Source organism: Choloepus didactylus, chromosome 16 (assembly GCF_015220235.1).
Source record: "Choloepus didactylus isolate mChoDid1 chromosome 16, mChoDid1.pri, whole genome shotgun sequence".
In the NCBI taxonomy this organism is placed as follows: domain Eukaryota; kingdom Metazoa; phylum Chordata; class Mammalia; order Pilosa; family Megalonychidae; genus Choloepus; species Choloepus didactylus.
In genome coordinates, this window is record NC_051322.1 from 71,907,468 (window position 1) to 71,926,546 (window position 19,079).

General features: G+C 42.3%; 1 protein-coding gene across 2 annotated transcripts in view; it reads left to right on the forward strand.

The window, feature by feature from the left end:
- PIEZO2 (piezo type mechanosensitive ion channel component 2) overlaps positions 1-19,079 on the forward strand; it is a 490,353-nt gene that overhangs the window by 438,038 nt on the left and 33,236 nt on the right. The window contains exons 37-44 of one of the 2 annotated variants that reach the window (XM_037806169.1): positions 3,395-3,562; positions 6,161-6,562; positions 6,879-7,137; positions 8,934-9,116; positions 13,093-13,345; positions 14,277-14,409; positions 15,534-15,681; positions 15,780-15,994. In XM_037806169.1, the coding sequence (XP_037662097.1) occupies positions 3,395-3,562; positions 6,161-6,562; positions 6,879-7,137; positions 8,934-9,116; positions 13,093-13,345; positions 14,277-14,409; positions 15,534-15,681; positions 15,780-15,994 (1,761 nt within the window). The remainder of the gene's footprint in view (positions 1-3,394; positions 3,563-6,160; positions 6,563-6,878; positions 7,138-8,933; positions 9,117-13,092; positions 13,346-14,276; positions 14,410-15,533; positions 15,682-15,779; positions 15,995-19,079) is intronic. The other variant, XM_037806170.1, reaches the window with a different exon arrangement.

The window sequence follows — 19,079 nt, forward strand, 5'->3', positions numbered from 1 at the left end:
CTTTGGATAAGGCTGGTCTACATAGATGGAATATGGACTGGTCTGATCCAAACTGTGTTTTCATTTTCCTGAAATCCAAAATAAAATCAGATTAACTTTACTGATAATCATGTCCACATTCAACTAGAATTGTTTCCTCCCTCATAGGATGTCATATAATTTGGTTATTGTATCTTTGTACATAATGTGATATAAAATCTGTTTACAAATGGTATTTTATTTTTATTTGGACCTCCTTCTTGCCTTGTTTCATAACGCAGAAGTTTTTTTTGTTTGTTTGTTTCGCTGGATCTCCAAGCTTGGCAAGTAGAAAGCGGAATAGAGAGAAAAACCTTTGTTCATTAATTTGCAGTTGCTTCTATCAGTGGTTGTTAACATGTTTTTCATGAACCTCTCTTGAAATTCCATGAAGCTATATGCTATCTCCCAAAGATGAAAAATGTACACAATTACAATTTTTTCTCATAAAATTCCAAGAGTTTATTGGTCTCCTGAATATCATACATGACCCTGGCTTGAGAAATTCTGCTCTAGAACTAAACTCTAAATCAGACAAATCAAAAAGACTATTAGAAAGTGAATTGAAAGTTTTCCACAGAATAAACATGTATGATTCTTTTGATAGTGATTTTAAATTTGACCCATGATTACAAATATAAAACTATACCTATGATCAGAAATTGTGAAGGAGAAAATATTTAAATTCATTGATTGCTTCCTAACAAAAATATCCAAATATCCCAAAAATCACAAAGTGATCAATCAATAAAAAAAATTTACTAGTAGAAAACTAACACTTATAAAATTTATTTTTAATGTATTTTTACTTTTTTTCCCCTCAACCTAAATAAAGAGGAGACACAGTAAGATGGGTTATGCTGTCCGTGAGTGAGTTAATGAGTTCACCCTTTGCTAAACAGTGGAGCCACGTGCCTAGATGCTCTGCTTCTAGAAAACTCAAATCTCCAAACAATAATTTGTCTAAACCAGAGTCTATGGGAAGCCAGGCTGATTTCTGGAAATGCATCTTCTCTAGATGAGACTCCTGGTGCAGGAGCCTTCTCCAGGAGACCTGTGTCATTGGTGAGGGAGGACATGAATTAATGAAGGAGCCATCCCCCAGCATGCTCAGGGTGCCCACCCCCCTCCCGGCACAGAGGACACAGCTTCTGGGGAGCAGCCCCACTATCCCACAGCTCCGTTTTTACCTTAGGAGTCTGGGAAGGAAACCTGACAAATTGGAACTGTGTTCCCTTTGGCTTGTCAAATCCAGATGTTGAATGGCAAATGTTTTTTTAAATGGTTGTTTTATGAAATCAGATAGTATCTATTTTCCCAAACAACAAATTGACTTAAAGTGCTGCAACCAACACTACAGCTACATTCTCTGGGAATTCCCTGCTATGGAGGGGGTGGTCATCATTTGAAATGTCCCCTAAGGGACATAGCTCTGTGGACAAGGCAGGTCACTAAGGTGATGACAGACAACCCCATTTAGGCCTCTTGTCACATTCCTGGAAGTCTCCTCCCCTTCCCTTGAACCTTTAAAAGTGTCCTGGTTTGGATGAAAAGTTAGTCACCATATAAATAATCCGAAACCTCTGGAACTGTGTGGGTTTTGAAAGGGGGTGATGTAATGCTAGAATTCCATCCAAGAATTCCCAGGACAAATGTGCCTTTGGATGTGACCCACCAATTCCCATGGGGAAGGTTCCAGAAGTGCGGCAGGGGCCGTGCACTATACCTTTCTGTCTGCAAATTCTTAGAAGGCCATGAAATCGCAACTGTAAAAGTAAGAACTAAAATACAGAAGCTGGAAGAATGAGTCCCCCATCTCATAAATGATACAACTGGGGACCCCAGAAAGGGAAATAATTTATCTAAAACCCCACAGCCAGTTAATGCCAGAGTTGGGACTAAAGCCTGATCCTTTCCAGGCTTTTTCTAGTTTATCCTGGTGTCTTCTCTCCATTTTGTCCTGAGAATCCCATCCACACATACAGTGACAGCTGAAGGCATTACATCCTGCTTTCACACCAGTCTCTTAACTCCTTAGAGAGCATCCTCACCTCCCTATTGCCTGTCCTGATCTTGTCTGCTTAATTGTGAACTGCACAAGAACTTGTGGGGCTTTCCATAGTCACAGGAGTGAATGACTTGAATTCCCTGCTCTCAGACGCCCAAAGCTGTTACATCCAGGATGGTAGGATATGGCTACCTGATCTACCATGCGTGGCTGTGCTGGCTGGGAAGCAGGAGGCCTCCTAGTGTATGTCCTTTATGGTTATGCTCAGCCTAACAGTGTCAGCTGGGAAATCAGCCACCCTATGTCACCAAGGGTCTGCTCACCTGTTTCAGACAGCTCATGAGTGTTCAGGCCGGAAGACAGATAATCTCCTAGCCTCCCACATCAGCTGTTTGGGTTCATTTGTCCCTCTTCATAGTTAAACTGTATGTCCGAACTGAATCAGTCTCTCTCAACTCTGATTTGCTGCTTCTCATTTAGTGGTGTCACCCAGTAGCATCTCGTCCCTGAGTCTGCCATTACCTCCTCCCCAGTTGTTGTTCCACTGAGTCACAGGAGATGTGGGTTTTAGCCAGAAGGTTCTCTCCCAAATGGCATCTGCTCAAGAACTAAAACATAACTCAGAAGAAAAATTAGGCAAAATGAAAAGTTAACAGACAAAATGACCCCTGCCATTGCTAGGGTTCCTTTGTTATTTTCTTTGTAGCATTTTCTTTTATTTCATTTTGATGTTGGTTTATATCCAGTTGCATATCAAACCAGCATCTCTTTTACATACAAGGCATCTAGTTTGGCTTACCTGAGTATAACCCAGAAAATGGGGTAGAAATTTCATTTTGTTGTGATCATTCCTGAGCTTCCCTCTCATTCTGGAGATTGTGTTTAAAACAAAAAAGATTGAAATATTGTATATAAAGTTTTACATGAGCAGATATTTCTGCTTAAGGAATTTTGTTACAGAATGTTCTCAATGAGCTCAGGATTAGGAGCTCCAAATAAAGTATATTTTTTTCAATTGAAAAAAAAAAAACTCTGTTTCAAAGTTATAAGGATGTAAATTTTGATTTGTATGAGAAATTTGGGGACTTGGAATTATTCTATTTCCTTGTCCCAATTGGAGAGTGACATTTTATCATTTCTCATCAGCCAATACATTTTTTTAAACTCCAGTAATCTTGTGTTTCATTATCCTGCCAAACAGGTCCTTTTCCTGTCTTGGAATCTTTGTCGTGGTGGTTGTCATCGTTACTGGTGTTGGTGTTGTATATGGTTTGCTGCATGGCCAGTATGTCGATCACATGATCCATGTGTAAACTGGTATACCACTGGAGTTTAACACTGTGTCTCTGTAACTGTTTGCGCTGCTAGCTGCTACACTGAAGCAACCATGCTGCTCTCAAGGCAGTCTACCCTTGATGATTTAGATGGACCAGAAACTGTTCCTAAAACAAGTGAGCGTGCTCGACCTAGGCTTCGTAAAATGTTCAGCATGGATGTGTCCTCTTCATCAGCTGACAGTGGCAGTTTAGCATCAAGGTGCTTAACTCATGCATGCTTTGTTCCTTAATTTTATTGCTTTTCCCCTTTTATGTCATTGCAAACATATGTTCTTGTGATGTATGTGGTTTTTTTTTAATTTTTATTTTAAGGATTTGCATGAGTAACAAAAGCATAACCACCGCCCTTTCTGAGACATAATTAGTAGTTTCCTTGACAGTATTACATTAAGCTTAACTGCTCATTAGATTTTGTCTGTTAGGAGTTTCCTAAAAATCCTTGTTATAAATATTGCCCTCCATTTTTAAAATGTTTCACACTTTCCATTTTCAAAGAAATAAGCATATTCTCTCCTTGATTGGGAGTTTATGTAGGCAGTCCCCAAAGGGGGAAATCTGTCAGAAAAGGTGGAAAACTTTTTTTTTTTACAATTTCAGCAAAAGGTCAATGCAACAGGAAAAAAAAAAAAAGAAAAAAAAAAAACCCTGAAATTCTGCCACATGTGGTCACTTTTTAGTTTATATGGAATAACCCCCTCCATATTTTATGTGCATAATGAACATAAAAGTCATAATATATTTTACCATTTGCTTTTGAAAAAGAATATTATGATACAGTAGAATACAGTAGAATATACCACCTTTGTAGACCATAAATTCTTCATTTTGGAAAAGAATTACTTTGGGGCTTACTATTTCTCATTAAATCCTATTGTATGACAATATTCATCTAGAGATAAAATTATTTTCGTACAATCCAAAATCTCTTCTTTTGAATTACCTTAGAATGGTCAGCAGGAGCATAAAAGCATCAGCTCCATTCTGCTTTTCCTGACACCAAAATGACCCAATCCAAAGCACAGTTAATTTTGAGTACTCATAGAGGCAAATCAGAGGGGGCGTTACCTTCTTTTTGCCGGCAGCTGTTGATCCTTGCTGAGAGTGCCTTGCTGGGAATGCTGGGCACTGTGAGATGGCCTCTGACAAGACATGCTATGTCACTCCACTTGGTTGAGTCCTTGGAGGTTCCTTCAGCTCCCAGGACCAGATGTGATCCCAAACCATAGGGGAGGTACTTCTACTTGGTTCCAGTCATACTGGGAGTTAGACCTGGTATGTGTTGGCTCCAGTGGTTTGAATGTGTCCTGGGCTAATGGGTCAATTTCTTGCCTTCCTAGGAGATGATGTCTAACTGAGGTAAGTCTCCATAAAAATCCCAATTGTCCTAGAGTTCCAAGACCCTTCTACCTGATGTACATACTTGGGGCTTGAGCACTGGGCTCACTGAACTCCTGAGAGGGCACCTTGGGCTCATGTAGATCTGGTTGCACAGGCACAGGACACCACAGAGAGTTCTGTCATAGACTCATTCATTCATTCAATCATTCATTCCTTCATTGACATGCCTATAACAAGAAAAATTGGTATACTCTGTGCATTTACAAATCTCAGAGATCGTGGAGCCTCACTGTTCACATGTGTTATTCAATAATAGTATATGTTTAGGGTCCAGCAAATTTCACTTCTGCATTTACCGCTTTCCAAATCCCAAGATCATTTTTGTCACCTCTGCCCTGTGGAAATGGGGTGTATCTAGGATAGACAGTAATTGAAAGCATGCCACAAATTTCTCTCAGTACAGCCCCTCTATTTTCATTTCTAACCTCCCCTGCATGGACCTGATAGGAAAAATTAGAAGAGAAAGAACTAGAAGCAGAGGAAAGATACAAGAGGAAAGAATGAGAGGCCAAAAATAGGGACTGGAGAAGAGTAAAGAAGCTTATGAAAAATGAATGGTAGAAGGGGGACTGGTAAAAAAAACTAAGTTGAAGCAGTTGAGGAAAGAGAGAACAGGAGTGCTCCCTGGGAGGGATGGGGGCAAGCAGCCGAAGGGGATGGGTCACACATACAGACGCACACTGGGCAGCAGAGTCCTGACTGGAGTGTCCGTGTTTGAGCAAAGGAAATCAGTGGGAAATGGTTGGATAGTTGGAGAAAACCTATGAGAAAAAGGGAGAGGATGGGGAAAAAATGGGAAAAGAAACGAACATTGAAGTATGACATTTTTAATAAGGCACGCAGTTATACAGCCAATATTTTGTCATTCCTATGTGACAGCCAGCCCCTACGGCTCTCGGTAGGTCTTTTGTGTAGGGTCAAAAGTAGAATGCATCTTGGTCAAAACCTTCAAAATGAGAGAGGCAAGGTTTCTCATTTCCATACACACTCTTCTTTAAAATACATAAAATGGTAGCTATGCTACGATAACTATGTCTTGATCTGAAAATAAATCTGGAATGCCTGGCTGTGAATCTTGATACTATTAAAAAAAAAGGCTCTGTGCAAAAGGTGGGTTTTGCTCCTTATGAACCACACGACTGGCTATGGTTTAAACCGCGTGCGAGCACCATCAGCCCTTGCATTTGAGAACCTGCCATCTGTAGTTTCTGCAGACCAGTGGGTAATGGATATGCTGAAGGAACAGAGCAGTGGGGATGCAGAAGGAAGTGGGGGGCTTCATTTTTTGACATGCCTTGATGTTTTGATGTGGGGGTACAGATAAGGTCTCTCCAGAACTGGGAAATGTTCAACGCGGACTGGATGCTAAGACCCGGGTTCTGCCCCTCTCTCCGGACAGCGAGCCCACGCAGTGCACCCTGCTATACTCCCGCCAGGGCACCACTGAGACCATCGAGGAGGTGGAGGCTGAGCAAGAAGAGGAGACCGTGGCCCCGAGACCCGAGCTCGAGGACACGGATGACAAGGAGGAAGCTGGGGGCGACGTGGGGGCTGAGACGATCAGCCTGACGCCTGAGGATGAGCTGCCACGCTACTCCACCATGGACGGGGACGTGGAGGCTCCCCCTTCCTACAGCAAAGCAGTCAGCTTTGAGCGCCTGTCCTTCGGCTCACAGGACGACTCCACAGGAAAGAACCTCATGGCCGTCAGCCCGGATGACAGCCGCACAGACAAGCTGGAGTCTAGCATCTTACCTCCTCTGACGCACGAGCTGACGGCCAGCGAGCTGCTTCTGAACAAGTAAGAGCCGGTCAGCAGAGCCCGCGCCATATCTAGAAAGAGTTTCTCAGTGTATACCATCACTTTCTATAAAGAAAAATTCCCATAAGAGAGCTCGAGTTATATAGAACTAGCAAAAAGCATCAATAGACACTGTGTTGAGGCATCTTTCCATGCTTGTCTGATATTAGGAAGGATGAGAGCCACAGGTTGTCTCCAAAAGAAATGGGGCCTTAGGAAGCAGAGGAGGGTGGGGGGACAGCAGAAAAGCTCATGCAGACTGAGTAATTCGGAGACATTAAAGGTGAATGCATGATCGGGCTGTCTGTTTGAACAGGATGTTCCGTGATGATGAGCTTGAAGCATCAGAGAAGTTCTACGTTGGCCAGCCTCGCTTCCTGCTGCTGTTCTACGCCATGTACAACACCCTCGTGGCGCGCTCCGAGATGGTGTGCTACTTCGTCATCATCCTCAACCACATGGTCTCCGCCTCCATGATCACCCTCGTGCTCCCCATCCTGATCTTCCTGTGGGCCATGCTGTCTGTCCCCAGGCCCAGCCGGCGGTTCTGGATGATGGCCATCGTCTACACAGAGGTAGGCTCCTGACGGGGCCTCCCACGCCCCCTCTGTCCCCATGGGCTCCCTCGACTCCCAGAAGCATCACCCAGAACACAGAGTTAGAGGGATACGCTGAGAGGCGCAGGTGATGATAGCTAGCAGTCACTTGGTGCTGGCAGTTTGACCCATCATTTTGCATTTAATCCTCCTTAAGGTGGGTGCTTCTGCCATTCCATCTTAACCAAAAAGGAAACAGCATAAATGAGATTAAGTAATTGGCCCGAAGTTGCCCAACTGGTGACTGGCAGAGTAGTGGGCTAACCTATGACGATAACCACTAAGACAGTAAAAATCTATCTAATTCATAGCTGCGCACAGGGCCTGCCAGTGCAGGAAAGCACTTTGAATGCAGTTTGGTACGGTATACATCTTTTCCATTTTTAAACCAATAAGCCAATTTCCACAAAGTAATATAAGCTTGCATTTCAAAATCTGAATGAGGGAAATGGTTTCCACCCTATAGTCATAGGGAGCTGCTTTTCTGTCCTGCCCAGTGCTCCAGGTGCTGGGAATGGTCAATACAAGGAAACTGAGGCAGAAGACAGCCTGGCCCGTGCCAGGAGTTGCAGGTGGTTTGTTGTGGCAGGAAGGCAGGCTGTGAATGGAGAACCCAGCAGAACGAGAACTTAGAAATGTTGTCTTGGACACATTGACAGGACCCGGTCCTGCTGGCAAAGGATTTGAACAGGCAGAAGGAACTGGTAGGCTTTGCATGTAGAGGCACGGAGGCCAGTGAGCAAACTGTTTTAATTGTCTGGTTAGGAAATAGGATCTGACCCAGAGCAGTCAGTGGAGATGGGGCTGAAAATGAGTAGGTAGATGGCAAGAGTTTTGGTAATTGACCAGAACTAGTTGGGGTGTGAAGGAGAAGAGGAGAGGTAGAGTGTCTTTTGGTTTCTGCTTTGACGTGAGGTAGGTGAGGAGGCTCTTCTCCAAGATAAGAACACAGGGAAAGGGCAGCTGTGGGAGTAAGGAAGTGCAAGCATCAGTAAGTCTAGACTATTCTTTGAGGAAGCTTGACTACAAAAAGATGGGAGAGAGGAGAAGAGCTAAAGGGAGATTCTAGTTCAAGAGAGGAGGTGTAAAAAATATTTTTACTGCTGGATTATGTATATTGTGATTATCATACAGTTGTTAGAGGTTTGCTTGAATGAAACCCTTCCAGTCCAGCACACCACTTGTGTACAATGTTTAGACCCCAAACTAATTGCCAGCACAATGGGCAAGTTGTTGTTTCATTTGCTTTTATTTATTCTTGAGGGGAACTTCCAGTGAGCAATAAAATAGTGAGAAAATGGAGACTGGTGGAAACTGAAAACCGTCTACATCAAAACAGTGTGATCTGCTGATAAAGATGATAAATGAAAACAGTACATGAAGCACAAAGATGTAAATATACATGTTTCAAGTTTTTCCTAACTACCATGTTTTAGTAGCTGAGTATTTATATCACTATCTAATGAAATCATACAACTATCTAATGAAATCAGTATAACTTAGTCATCTCCTCCAAAATAGAGGAAATGAGCGATCATTTAAAATGACATGAGTCACCTGCCTGGCAATTTGAAAACACTCCCGAAAGTGATATATTGCTCTTGTTATAAAGAAAATGATTGTGAGAATGGTAACTTTCATACACCACATAACCATGGACCTTCCTGCCACCAAAACTGCAAAAGGGACATTTTTCTTAATTGTCATATCAGTGTTTCCCATATATTGCTGCACCTACAAGGAGTGATTGTGAGATTTCCGTCCTTTGTGTTTAGGTGGCGATTGTGGTCAAGTATTTCTTCCAATTTGGGTTCTTTCCCTGGAACAAGAACTTGGAATTTTACAAGGATAAACCTTACCACCCACCAAATATCATCGGAGTGGAAAAGAAGGAAGGTTACGTTCTTTACGATCTCATTCAGCTCCTGGCCCTCTTCTTCCACCGATCCATTTTGAAGGTACTGCATGTTAACAATTAACCAGCACATTCCTTTACTATTCCTGGAGAGCTTCACTTAGGGCCAGAGATGGGACCATGGATGCCTTCAGCATGTTGCTTTTTTTTTTTTTTTTCTTTTAACAGACAGCCGTGCTCATTTAGGTGGACATTGTCTCCAGCACCTGTGCCAATGTGGAACGTGTAATAGATCCAAGGGAAAATGTCCCCATGTTTCACCCTGGGCTGAACACATATTGTAGCTAATCCACACATGCCAAGGATTGCTTGAATGGTGTGCAGTGGCTTCTTGTCCTGATACAGTAAATTCTGCTGGAACTAAATTGGGAGTTTCTAGGAATTGTTTCATTTGCTCTAGATAGTCTAATTTGTTAGCATACAATTATTAGTATTCTTTTCTAATCATTTTATTTTCTGTAAGATCAGTGATAATATCTACCTTTTCATTTTAGATTTTAGTTACTCGTGTCTTCTTTTTTTTTTTTTTTATCTTTCTAGCTAAGGTTTGTTAATTTGATTTTTTCAAAGAACCAACTTTTGGTTTCATTGATTCTACTGATTTTTCTATTCTCTATTTCATTTATCTCCACTCTTAAATTTTATTTCTTTCCTTCTACTTACTTTAGGTTTAATTTGTTCATTTTTCCTAGTTTGTCAAGATGTGACGTTAGGTTGCGGATTTGAGCTTTTTTGTCTTTTTTTAATATAGGCATTCATAGCTATAAATTTCCCTCTGAGTACTGCTTTGGCTGCACCTCATATGTTTTGGTATGTTGTGTTTTTGTTTTCATTATTCTTAAGATAATTCCTAAATTCCCTTGCAATTTATTTTATTGGGTAGTTTCTTGTCATGAAATCATCAACTTTTTAAAAAAATTTATTAGAGAAGTTGTGGGTTTACAGAACAATCCTGCATAAAATACAGGATTCCCATACACCATCCCGCTACCAACACCTTGCACCAGTGTGGAATATTTGTTACAAATGTTAATAGCAAGTTTTTATAATTATGCTTTTTTTAGCAGCAGTTACATTTATTATAATTGACAAAAGATTATTAAAATGGTATTATAAACAATTGTCCAGAGTTTACATTAAGTTTATATATTTTTTCCCAGCTTTCCATTTTTCCCATATACCTTGCATTAGTGTCATACATTTGTTATAATTCATGAACAAACGTTCCTATACTATTAACTATAGTCCATCATCTACAGTAGGGTTTACTGTGTTGTATAGTCCTAAGTTTTATCTTTTAATTTATTCTAGTAACATATACATCTTCAAGTTTCCCGTTTTAACCGCATTCACCATACAGTTAAGTGCTGTTGATTACACTCGCTATAATGTGCTTCCATCACCACCATCCATTTCTAAACCTTTACCATCAGCCTATATAGAAAATCTATACAACCTAACTTCAGTCTATCTCCTGGTAATCTGCATTCTAGGCCCTAACTCCTTGAGTTTGCAAGTTATAATTAGTTCATAACAGTGAAATCATACAATATTTGTCCTCTTGTGCTGGCTTGTTTCACTCAATATAAAGTCTTCAGCGTTCATCCATGTTGTCGCATGCATCAGGACTTCATTCCTTCTTACAGATGAATAATATTCCATCATATGTATGTACCATATTTTTAAGGAGGTAGTGTATATTCAAATGTCCTGCAGAGCCCAGGGCTATGCCTTCTGTGCTTTCTGTCAGCTTATTATTGAGGAAGCCCTTCATTGCCCTGCACCATGATGACCTTTATACAGGACGAACCTTGTCTCAGGTGCAATAACTGCTGTCCTTCTGAGCAATCATATGTTGTTCTCTTTTTCTTATTGTACACTCTGAATTATAATCTGTGCCTATAAATCTGCAACTCAACTCTAAAACACAAAAGTTATTGCATAGCATACAATTTATATATGACTATCCCTATTGGCACAACCTTACTTTCCCCCTCTTATTCTAGCCTGGTCTCCTTTTATAAAATGTGTTAAGCTCATTTTATCATGTGGCATCTTTATTAGAACCCAGGATCCTTTTTAGAGCAAGGCTTGGCATGAGTTAACACACATGCACATATATAAACATGCATACATATATATATAATAGTAAGTTCTGCCCCTGCCCCAGCTCAGTGGGCTATTTGTAACTGGGTTTCATCTGTGTTTGCCATCTCAAGGTCTTCATTTATCTTCCATCACCTTGCAAAGTGCCAAAACTCCTGCCTCTCCATTCTGCAGGAACTTCATCTGGACCACTAGGGTAGGGTGTGATGGGTTTGCAAAGACATGTTATCCAAGGAAACCAATTAGCCAAAATTAAATTTGCCTGAATTTTCCAACTCTTCTAATAATTAAGTTAATTATCAGAATTTATCAAATTTACTGATAATTGTTATGAAAATAGTATTAAATATATTGACTTTTTTTAGTTCTAGAAATTAAGAGTTTTAAATTTCAGCATTTAATACGTGATAGCACTGTTTGGGCCAATTCTGAGGTCTTTTGCAAACTTTTGCATCCTTTTACATGTTGTTTTTAAAAATTGTGTAAAGCTTTCAGCATTTTTACTACTTCTCACCACTACTCAAATGATTTAATAGCTACAGTTTTTTATTTATGGCTTACAGTAAGCAAAATTTTGGTGTTCCATATTGAGGTACTTACTCTGGGTTCTTCTCTAGAAATTTCATATGTGTGGTGACTTATATAAGATTTACAATACTAATAGCATGCTGAAACTTTGGCTAATGATATGAAAACTATTTTTCAGAACAATTAGTCTTTTCATAAGAAGACAAAACTAACCTACAGGTTTAAAAAAATTCAACCTTTTTTTAAAAATTCTGCTATGAAAACCAAACCAAAACTATGTAGAAATTTCAAAAGTGATGAAAACTATCCTAGTTAGTATGATTTGCTGTAAATTTTATAAATAATGGGAAAAAGGTTACTGAGAAGTGGTGAGATATGTTAAAATGGGGGCAAAATAAAAAACAATGTTTAAAATGATTTAAAAGAAATCAGTATGAACAGAAAAATCCCATTATGAAAAGCTTAAATGTTTATGATGCTTATAAGAAGGATATATTCATTGAATATGTTTAAAAATAATATATTTGTAAATAAATAATTAAGAATAATCAGTAAATTGGGCGACTTTGTCTCTCGATGAATTGATCATTCTCTGAGTTGGCTTTTGAGCACCTAATTTTGGGATTCTTACCTCTAAAGCTTGGTCAGAGGGAGAACTGGGTAAAGTCTTGGGGGACAAATGCATCGGCATCATGGCACCCAAGTGCTCTGGAGACAAGGAGCTCATTGGAGAGCCTCATCCAACAACAACAGGGTGGCTTGTGGCCTGGGCAGCCTGTTGCTCCAGTAGGCTCTCTGGCTTCTCATTCTCCCCCTTACCAGGTGTTCCTACCTCTTCATCAGTTTCCTGGAGAAGAGAACAGGCTCTGCAGAATGCATCCCAAAGTTGGTCTCGTGTGGGCCAAAGTGGTTTGATTCAGCTTTGGGTCTGATTCAGCAGCGGGTGATTTGAGTATTCACATCTTTCTCTGCAGCCTGAGGGAGGGACAACAAGGTTATGCACCTAAAGATATTTGAATGAATTTGGGCTGCTGGGGCTGAACTCCCCCACTTGAGGCTTGGAATGCTGGCTGTGAGCAGATAGATGTGTAAAGTGTTATAAAAGCACTTTGCTCAATGAGCAAGTCAAGTGATTTTCCTGTCATCATTACTCCATCAGCCAAGCATTATCTGTCCCCATCCCAAACGGTTAGCCAAACTCGTATCATCTACACCCACCGCTCTCCACTCTACAGGGCCCTTGTAAAGTTCTAGATCATGAGTGTTCCTAGAATGCCTTCCACAGCTTCTTTAATCTCAAAGGAGACTTTGATTAGATGCCAGGTCAGGGATGCTGACTCCTCCCCAGGAGCTGAGCCTGAGCTTCCCCTTCCGTCCTCTCTTAGTGCCATGGCCTGTGGGACGAAGATGACATTGTTGAGCGTGGCACAGACAAGGACGAGTCAGACGATGAGCTCTCCATGAGTCACGGCAGAAGAGATTCCTCGGATTCCCTGAAGTCGATCAACTTGGCAGCCTCAGTGGAGTCTGTCCACGTGCACTTCCCGGAGCAGCAGACGGCCGTCCGACGAAAGGGCTCCAACAGCAGCTCGCAGATCTCCCATAGGTCCAGCTTCTCATCCAATAAGTCCAGGAGAGGTATCTACCACCGCCATCGTATACCTGGGCTGGGGACCCCCAAATTGTCTTTTTGTTCTGGCGCCAATGGGTTTGGGCAAGGGGATGCTGTGGTGTTCTTGGGGAGACTGGTATTTTGGTATTAAAAAGAGGTGCTTTGAAATCTGGCAGATCTGAGTTCAAATCCTACCCTAGCCATGTGACCTGGGCAGTCATCTCATTGCTCAAAATGAGTGATTCCTCACCTAGTAAGTGCTGGGTCCACAATCACTTTTAAACCATATCCAGAGATCCCAGTCAGTATGTTCAGAGGGCTGCAAATCACAACATATTTGAAAATGCATTTAGATGTAATCAGTGGAAACTTTGGGCCAAAATATCTACCTGTTTCCTAAACCAGTTAATTTCTTAGTAGCCAGTGAGTACAATTAGAAGGCAGATATGCTCTGCTAGCAGGCCACTATTTGAGTAATTGGGCTTTTGTACCTAGCTCCTCGTGTTTGAAGCCTCTCAAATACTGGATGTGCTTTCATCTCTAGAACCACAGCCAGGTCAGGTTATATATACTTTGCAGTTAGAGAAATCAAGACATAAAAACAGGCAGGAGTCACAGACCCAATCTGGAGAACCCACCACCCAGGACCGAGTTTAACACTATAAAAATAGTTCTTCCACTGCGTCTCTTCCTGGGGCAAAGATTGGGTAACAATCTGAGAAAACCCTGTTGGAACCACTGAGGGGTGTAAAAACCCACAGATCCGTCTTGCAGTGGAAGCAGGGTTGAGACCATGGATTCCAAATTGGTGAGCGATACCAAATTGCTCAGGAACCATTCTCAACTGCATCTGTGCATATACATTCCTCATTCCACGGGGATTCAGGCTGCTTCTGCCATAGTTAGGTTTACAAACCCTGTTCCTTACTCTACACCTTGGTTTCTTTTTATTTCCAGGCAGCACAAGTACCCGAAACAGCAGTCAAAAAGGAAGCAGCGTTTTGAGCATTAAGCACAAAAGCAAAAGGGAACTGTATATGGAAAAGCTTCAAGAACATTTAATCAAAGCCAAAGCATTCACCATAAAAAAGTGAGCACATGAAAGTATTTGGGTAGTGGGTTTTGTTTCAGAGCCGGGGAACTGATACCTGTTTGTTCGTGTAAACCCAAGGTAAAGAGCAAGGGAGGTGACTTCTCATGTGAAAGATGCCATCTATGTATTGCAGGATAAAATGACCCATGATCATATTGTATTTGTAAAAAAAAATATTCAATAATTGCAATTTGTTTTACACCCATTGCATTTGCAAAAACACCTTTCCTGTTTAAACAGAATAAATAAGTAATTGCAAGTGCTCTCAGCATACATTTCCAGGTATTACTGGGTTTATTTCCAGGCAGAGAGCAATATGGCAGAAGGAGGGAAGGGCCTTCAGGATGCATGCTCATCCTGGAGAGGGGAGACTAGGGTGCCTATGGGGAAGGAGTCCATCCAGCATCCCGTGGACCAGTGGCCAGCACCAAGCACAGGTCCCACCAAGAGTCAGGACATGGAAGGACAGCAGATCCCAGAGCTGGGACTGGGCTGCAGCCTAAGGGGTCCAGGGTGCAGCCACAGAAGCACCAGGCCCTGCAACTGGACAGCGGTCCACATTGAGCATGGCCTCAAATGAAGTCAGTGAGCCTGGGACACAGTGAGAGCAAGGCAGGGACAGACGGGAGGACATGGTCATAACAGAGCGAGGCAGAGTTCAAGTGCCTGAGACAAGCAAGGAACCAGGGTGGACCTGCAACTCTGAAAGGAGAGGGCATCCCTGACATTTACCAAGTGGCCATGCCACATTATCTCAAGTCTGAGCACTTCCCATGGATTCTCACGTCTACGAGTCAGGAATTACAACCACCCCAATTTTACAAACAGGAAACTAAAACACCGCAAGTGGAGTAGCTTGATGGAGGTCCCACAGGTAATTGGGCCAGGTTGCAAAACCCAGGCATCTGATTTCCAGGGCTCTCCAACACTGTGCTTCTAGCAAGAGAAGAGGTTGGTGGCACGACCCCCAAATGGGCCCAGGCAGCTGCCTGTACAGTGAAATGTAGTGCTGAGCCAACCCAGGGCCTGGGTTGGGAGAACATGGCTCCAAGTAGTCCCAGCATCCCACTCCTCCCATACCACCCTGCCTGAAAAATGTGGGTGGGGGCTCTGTCTTGCAGGACCTTGCAAATCTACGTGCCCATCAGGCAGTTCTTCTACAACCTCATCCACCCCGACTACAGCGCGGTGACCGATGTGTACGTGCTCATGTTCCTGGCTGACACTGTGGACTTCATCATCATCGTCTTTGGCTTTTGGGCCTTTGGGGTAGGTTGGGGGCCATGGCCTCAACACACCTGCTTGCTGAAAGGAATGCCACTCCTGGGAGGGCCCCCGGGGAAACTGAACATGTGGTGTCTCCCCAGAAACACTCGGCAGCGGCTGACATCACCTCGTCACTCTCGGAGGACCAGGTCCCAGGCCCCTTCCTGGTCATGGTGCTCATTCAGTTCGGGACCATGGTGGTGGACCGAGCCCTGTACCTCAGGAAGACCGTGCTGGGGAAGGTTGTATTCCAGGTCATTCTCGTCTTTGGGATCCATTTCTGGATGTTCTTCATCTTGCCTGGCGTGACGGAGAGGTAAGGGCTTTGGAGCTGGAGTCCCAGGGGCACCCTAAAGTGGCCATTTGGTGAGGTTATCGCTGGGTCAGCCCTGGCACAACAGACGGCCAGGCACAGGCCCAGGCTTCATAGCGAAGGTCAAGGATTTTAATCAATATTATCCTCAATGTGAATGCCAAGGGCAAATTGATTCCTCAACAAAAAAATGAATCGGGTCTTGATTTGCCTTAGAAGCAATAGAGTTTTTAGGATAAGGGAGATGATAGCCTCCGAGATCAAAGCAGACCCAGCATCCTCTGAGCTGTATTTGTCACGACACCTTCAACAGGGTCATTGGAATGGGGTCCTAAGAGTGCTATCAGGAAGCTGAAAAGCCATGTCACAGGGGAGGTGGGTGAAAAAGCTTGGGCTGCCTAAATGGTAAAGAGAATATGGAGATAATAGTTTCTGCCACACAGGAGGGCTGTGAGGATATGTGAAAAGCACCTGGCAAGGTGAGCATGTCCGACAGATATCCCACCCAGGAGGAGCTAATGCAGCTTCTGCCTTGGCTTACAAGTTGGAGGGGAGGGATTTTAAAAAAAAAAAGCAGCCTGAAGGTTGATAGGAAAAGGGCTGGTAAGATCCCTAAAGGTCATTACTGTCTTTCCCCCGGTCACCGAGAGCCGTGAGCTCCTCCGTGAAGCCATGTCCTTCCACCCCCCAGATCCCACCCTGCTCTCTGGCTCATACTTGCCCCTCCCCTCCTTCTCTCCCACCTCCAACCCACAGTCTAACCTTCCTCCTTCTTATGTCTCCAAGCAGATGTCACTTCTTCTAGGAAATCCCCCCACCACTCAACTCCACCTAAAAACATACTTGCAACCTAGTTAGTGCTTAATGCATGAACAAGAATCAGTCAATAAAATAAAAGCAAAATATATTGCTGTAAATGGGAAATAACACTTTCTTAGGGTATGAAAGTAAAGGGTTCCGAGAAGGAGAACATGTAAGGGTTCACATAATGTAATAAGAGTGATATTTTTGATAAATATATATGAATTTGTAGATACAAACAGTTATAGCTCTCACGGTAATTGCCTTGGGTGGCCATATGCCTGGCCAATGATATGGTGCTGATTAGTGAGCTGTGGGAAAGCCTTCCTTGAGAGTTGCTCTAAGAGAGACTTTCCCAGTCTGTGACATATTATTTTAAAATCCTCAGTCATCATTGGAAGTCTTCATGTTTTAACAGTAAATTTGATATTTTTATCACACCTTGTAGCCAAGCTTGATGAATAAATAGCACATTCAGTCAGGCTGGCTAATTCACCTTTGGAGGTGTGAATATAAAATAGTGAAGCCTGATTTTCCCTGTGTGGCTCCTGAACCGACTCAGAATATAATTCTTAAAGAGGAAATAGAAATTACCTCCAATGACTGAAGCTAAGTGGAAGCTATTACTTGTAGACTTAGGCTCTGACTTTTTCATCTTAATATAAGGATTATTGCTTTATAATAATAAATGGTGACATTGTAAGTATTTTTAAAAGAAAAGTGGAATTAGGATCATTTTTCCTGAAATAAGGAACTAAACAAAGCATTGTTATGCAGAAAACTCCTAATAACCCAGAAAGTCCTGCCATTCCATAGAGCATATTGGAAGAATAAAATATAACTCAGATTGCAAAATATAGTTCAGATAAAGGAAATCTCTGTAAAGTATTAGAATTTGTTAATGAGAACATTGTGAATCTTACTTGTTGGACTTTAAAAATGAATGAATATAATTTTCCTACAAATATGTAATTATAGCTCTCTTTCAAATCAGAGAAGTAAACCAAATTCAATACTCAAAGGTAGATGGTGAATTTAGATAATTTCTTTGAAATTGAAAAGCATCCAAAGGCATTCTCCACAGCCCTCAGAGAAATTCTCAATTTCAGAGAAGAAAAAGACCTTAAAAAGATTTTCTAGGCCTACCATCTCATCTAACTTTACAATTAAGTTGAATTCCATAAAGAAAAGTTATCTCCCCAGAGTCATTCTGCTAGTTATTGGGGATCCAAGATCCCTGTCCCAGGCCTGGGTACTGAGGTTGCCCAACTACAATCCCAAGCCTGGGTATTGGGAACATCAACCACAGTTGCAGGCCTCTTGACCCTTTGGCTAGTGTATTGTCCATTGCATTCCACCTCCAATATGGGAAGTCTCCCATACTTGCTTCCAAGCAGATTTTTAAAAATGAAAGTCGCTCATATTTCATTGTGCAGCATTCAAAAGGGTGCTTATTCCAATCCCAGAAGAGAACTCCAGAGCCCCAGTGCATTGTCTCTACTGTGTCAAGCCATGGGACCCACCACCAGAGACTAGCATTTATAGAAATGTGGCCAAGAATTGGTAAGGCCAAGTAGTGTCACTCTAGCAGGTCTAAATTATGAAATAATTCAATTATTCCTGCTTATGTTATTTTTCCATGGCTGCTGTAACAAATTACCACAAATACAGTGGTTTAAAACATGCAAATTCATTATCTTCCCATCCTCTAGGTTGGAAGCCCGATTCGGTCTCACTGGGCTAAAATCAAGGTTTATCAGCAGGGCTGTGTTCCTTCTGGAGACTCCAGAAGAGAACCCGTTCCCTTGCCTTTTCTGGTTTCTAGAGCCTACCTGCCTTCCTTGGCTTATGGCCCCTCCCTGCATCCTCAGAGCCAGCAGTGGTGGGTCTGGGCCCTGTCAGGTTGCACCCCTCTGCTCCCCTTTCCAGCCCCACATCTCCTGACCACAACCAGGGAAGAGTCTCCCCTTTTAAGGACCCTGGGATTACATCACAGATAATCCAGGATAATCTCCCCATTAGCAGAGTCTTTAACCCTAATCACACCTAAAAAATCTTCTTTGCCATGTAAAGTAACATATATTTACAGGTTCCAGGGCCAAGGACCCTGTGGACATCTTTGGGGGGCATTATTCTGCCCCCCCATACTGTTTTACCAGGCTTTTGGGGAGATTATCAGCATAGTCACAATGCCTTCCTAACCAAATACAGCCAGAACGTTTGTTATAACGGTGATATTTTAAAATGGGTCCTGTTCCAGTTTGCTAGTGCTGCCATTATGCAAAAC